This window comes from Fonticula alba, assembly GCF_000388065.1.
Source record: "Fonticula alba strain ATCC 38817 unplaced genomic scaffold supercont2.12, whole genome shotgun sequence".
In the NCBI taxonomy this organism is placed as follows: Eukaryota; order Rotosphaerida; family Fonticulaceae; genus Fonticula; species Fonticula alba.
Window position 1 is genome coordinate 261058 of NW_009242982.1, and position 4466 is coordinate 265523.

Genomic DNA, 4466 nt, shown 5'->3' on the forward strand with positions numbered 1-4466 from the left:
CCCCCCCCCACCGCGAGGCGGGATTCCGGCGAAGAGCCCGATCCGCGCACAACCCACGCCTTTTCGCCGGTATCGCCGGCGCCCTCCCTGGAAAGGCGGCCCCTCGCCGCCGACCCGGCAAGGAGCTGGGCATTGTCCGTTGCCCGTCCCCTCTGCCGGGCCGCCTCCCCCTGCCCCCTCCCCCACGGGGAGAAAGGGGCCAGAAGGCCGGGATCTCGAGTGACGAGATATTGCCCTACAGGGAGAGAGGGCGCGGGCGAATGGGCGCGGGGGGCGGCGGCAGGGGGGAAAGGGACCAAGATTACTTCCCCCCCCCCCTCCCCCCTGGGCGCCCCTTCTTCTCGCAAGCTTTCAAGGGGGAAGGGCGAACGTGTATTTGCCTCCCCTTCTTCTGGGGGAGGCGTCGCATCGGTGGCCGATGCAGGAGCCCACTCAGCAGCGGGCATGTGTGGCTCTCCCTCCTGCTGTGGCTGCCTCCTTCTCGGCCTCCGCCGCCGGCGAAACGGGCCAGCGGCGGCGGCGGCGGCGAGGGGGCCGGGCGGCACAGCAGGATGGGAGATTGCTCGGAGGGGGCTTTTTTCTTTTACTCAAGGACAGGGAGGGGGGCTGCGCGCGCTTGGACACGGCCGCCTGACGAGCGGCGGCCCGACACACCCAGGGGGGGGGACTACATCGGGCACGGGCGGCCGCCAGCAAGTCAGGCGCGCAGCGCAGCCTACCGGGCGCGTGGCGGTGGCGGTAGCACCATAGCCACACCGGAGGGCAGGCGGGGGGAGGCGAGGCCAGGGGACAGGGGCCGAAGGGGCAGCAGCCAAAGGACGGGGGGTGCGCGCGCGCGCGAGCAAGGGCAGGAGGGGGGGGGCGCGCGCGCGCGGAAGGGCGGCGGGCTGCACACGGAAAGGACCGGGTCTCCGAGGGGGTGGGGGGGGGGGACGATCAGTCATCGCGCGAGAGCACCCGCGGCACCCGGCCCAGGCTGGACTTGGCCAGGGACTGGTCGACCAGCATGGACAGGATGGAGGACTCGCGGTCGCGCTTGGCGCGCAGGTACTTGCGGCCCTCGGCGGCCGAGGCCCCGCGCAGGGCGATCACCGCATTGTTCTGGCCCAGGGACACGATTTGGGAGATGGGCCGGTCCGGGGAGGCGGCGGCGCCGCGCTCGCCCAGCCGCACCGGCGGCTTGTGCTTCTCCAGGCGGCAGATATTCCGCGCGATGGTGACCCCATGCGAGGCGGCCGTCAGGGCCAGCTTCTCGCAGGTGAGGTTGCACGCGTCGCCGCCGCTGAAGATCTGCTGGTGGCCCTCCACCTGCAGGGTGGCCTGCACCCGGATGAAGCCCGCATCGTCCAGGATCTCCGGCATGGACCGGCGGAGGAACTGCGTCTGCGGCACCATGCCCACGGCCACGATGTACTTGTCGCAGGGCAGCAGCAGGCCGTCGGCCGTCTGGAGAACCGTCCCATCGACATCGACCCCGACCACGCGCTGGCCCAGCAGCACGCTGACCCCGAGGCGCTCGAGGTTGCGCGAGGCGATCTGGTGCGCCTTGCGCGGCAGGCGCTTCAGCAGGCAGTGGCTCGAGGAGACCAGCGTGATGCGCTTGTCCGGGAAGCGCTCGGCAAAGTCGCAGGCCAGCTGCACGCCGACCGCCCCGCCGCCGATGATCACCAGCGACCCGGCCTCGGTGATGTCCCGGCCCTCGCTGGCCAGCTTCTTCAGCCGGAAGGCGATGGTGCTGTTGTCGCTCTTGATCGGGGTGTTGTGCAGGGACCCGCACCCGAGGATCAGGTAGTCATACGGCACGTCGGCATTGTTGACGCGCACCGCGCCGCGCTGCACCTCGCAGCAGTACCCCTGCACCACCCGGCCCCGGTGGATGTACCGCGAGTGGGGGAAGCGGAAGCGCTCGGCCGTGGCCGGGTCGCCCCAGGCCTGCGCGATGCCGGGCGTGAACTCGAAGTAGTTCTTGTTGTCGATCAGCGTCACGTGGAAGCGCGGCATCTGGTCCAGCACCATGGCCGCATAGGCGCCCACCATGCCGCCCCCGACGACGACCACCCGGCGCACGCCCTCCGGCAGGGTGCTGTGCAGGTGTTGGCAGGGGGGGGGGGGCGGAGGGGGCGGAGGGGCACCGATGCCGAAGTGGGCGGCGACAGGCGAGCCGGGAGCGCGTGTGCGCGCGCATCGGTCAAAAAAGGCCGGCCGGTGTGGAGGGGGGCATTTTTTTTTTCGCACACAGGTTAGAGGCAACATCGAAAAGGGACACGGGTCGGGCGGTGTGTCGTGGCTCCCCCGGCCCCGGGCGCGCGCACGGTGGTGGACGTACGGCGAAATGTGGTACGGCGAGTCGAGGTACATCTTCAAGAAGCGCGGGTAGATGGACACCTCGATCAGGCGGAGGACCTCATCGAGGGCGGCGTCGAAGACGCGCAGCTCCTCCTCACGGTCGGACGAGTCTTCCCGCGGGTGGTGCCCGGCGCCGGCCAGCTGCAGGTCCGTGCTGGTGGTCAGGCTGCCGGCCGAGGCCGACCCGGGCCCCGGGCCGTCCAGCAGCAGGTCCTGCCCGCCGATCAGGCTGGTCAGGGACTGCGTCCACCGGTCGGTGATGCCGTCGGCCGCGGCGGCGGCGGCGGCGGCGGCGACGGCGGCGGCCCTATCCAGCGCGCCGCCCGGCGGGGGGGTCGGGCTGCCGCCGGGCGATCGACTGGTCGACGAGAGGGACGCCGTGTCGTACAGGTGCCCGGAGCAGCTGGACACCGGGTAGCAGTCGCCCGGCAGGGAGGTGGGCGAGGCCGGCGCCCCGGGCGACCAGCCGCCCTCTGGCGTGAAGTACTCCCCGGCCGAGCCGCCGAACCAGGCCCCGGTGCGAGAGTGGCAGCTGCCGGGCCCGGCCGCCGGGCAGGCGTTCATGGGCGCCAGCCCGGGGCTCGGGCGTGCCGGCAGCGTCAGCAACCCGGGGCAGGAGTGCGACTGCTCGATCGGCTGGCCATGCTGGTGGTGGTGGTGGTGGTGGTAGTGGCCCTGCTGCGGGTGGTGGGGGGAGGCGCTGCTGCTGCTGCTGCCGCCGCCGCCGCCGCCGCCGCCGCCGAGGTCGGCCACCGACGCGGAGTACCCCACCGGCAGGGGGGACAGCCGGTGCGGAGCGGCCCCGGGCACGGGCGACGGCCCATTGGCGGCGTCGAACCACTGGGTGCCGGAGCCGGTCCAGCCATCCGGCACAAAGGCCCCGGCGCTCTCGGCCGCCGACAGGGCCATGTCCGCGTGGCTGAGGGCCGCCAGGTCTTCGCACTCGGTGGACCGCGACGAGGACACCGACGTCGACCGGGGCCGGTTGCCGCCCAGGAAGAAGTTCTTGATGCTGGAGGCACGCGCGCTGGTCGGGGTGGCCGGCCGGCCGGTGCTGGCCGACCCGGCCGAGGACACCGACGCCAGGGAGCTCATGGATGTGGCCGGGCCCAGGGGCGACCCGGGGGCGGCGGTGGGGCCCGGGTCCGCGGCCGGTGGCTCGGCGCTGGACCCGCCACGGAAGAGACGCCCGGGCGAGAGCTTGGACAGGCGCCCGGCCGGCGAGGCCAGGCGCTCGACCGGGCCACTCGTCGGGGCGTCCTCGGCGGCCCCGGCCCCGGCCCCGGCCCCCGGGCAGCCACTTGCGGAGCAGGCGGAGCCCGACCCGGGCCCGGAGTCGGACCCGGTGGCCGGCAGGGCCAGCGACGAGTGCGATGACCCGGCCGACTCGGAGGGGTGGCTGGCGGCCGAGAGGCGCGACCCGCGGGCCCCGGCCTGGATGAGGTACTTCTGGCTGGCGGCCAGGGTTTGGATGCGGGTCTTGTGCGGCAGATTGAGGGACATCGGCGAGTCGGGCAGGATGTAATCGTGCACGATGCCGGAGATGGAGGCGCTATTGCGATTTTGCTTGAAGTTGAGGACCGTCTCCACGAAGATGATGTTCTCCTCGGCGAACTCCTGCCCGGCGAAGGCGCACAGGGCACTGCGCAGGTCGGTGTTCATGATGACATCCACCAGGGAGAAGGTGTTGTTGGTGGAGTCGTCGATGATCTTGGACCGGTCGGTGCGGCCGTGGAAAATCGGGTCATGCCGGCGGAGCTTGTCGTGCAGCTTCACCATGCGGATGCCGTGTGCCGTCTGGTATGTCGGGAGTGAGTAGTCCGATGAGGAGCGCCGGCGAAGGGAGGGCGCCGCCCGTGGCAGTGCCGGGCCGGCGTTCGGGGGCGTGCCGCTGACCCGGGAGGGGCTATCTCCCCCGGACCCCAGGGGGAGATCGGTGCGCGAGGGGGCTGTGCGAGGGTGCGCGTGCCGACCGGGTCAGCAGGGGGATGGCCCAGGAGCGAGGGGGCGGCGGTGTGGGAGGGGGCGTACCGCTGCGGAGCATCTGGGACCGAGGAGGTGCGCGCTAGGCGTGGTGGGCGGGGCGAGGCGGGATGTCGGCGTGGGTGTCGATGATGGAC

At 72.5% G+C, this 4466-nt stretch overlaps 1 protein-coding gene across 1 annotated transcript; it reads right to left on the reverse strand.

The window, feature by feature from the left end:
• Window positions 1-936: 936 nt before the first annotated feature.
• Window positions 937-4466, reverse strand: H696_05598 (hypothetical protein; the record flags this gene model as incomplete). The annotated part of the gene is made up of 3 exons (XM_009499413.1): window positions 4378-4466; window positions 2327-4295; window positions 937-2083 (listed from the first exon to the last, which is right to left on the reverse strand). Exons 1-3 carry the CDS (start codon window positions 4388-4390, stop codon window positions 937-939), a joined length of 3129 nt encoding a protein of 1042 aa, XP_009497688.1. The 5' UTR covers window positions 4391-4466.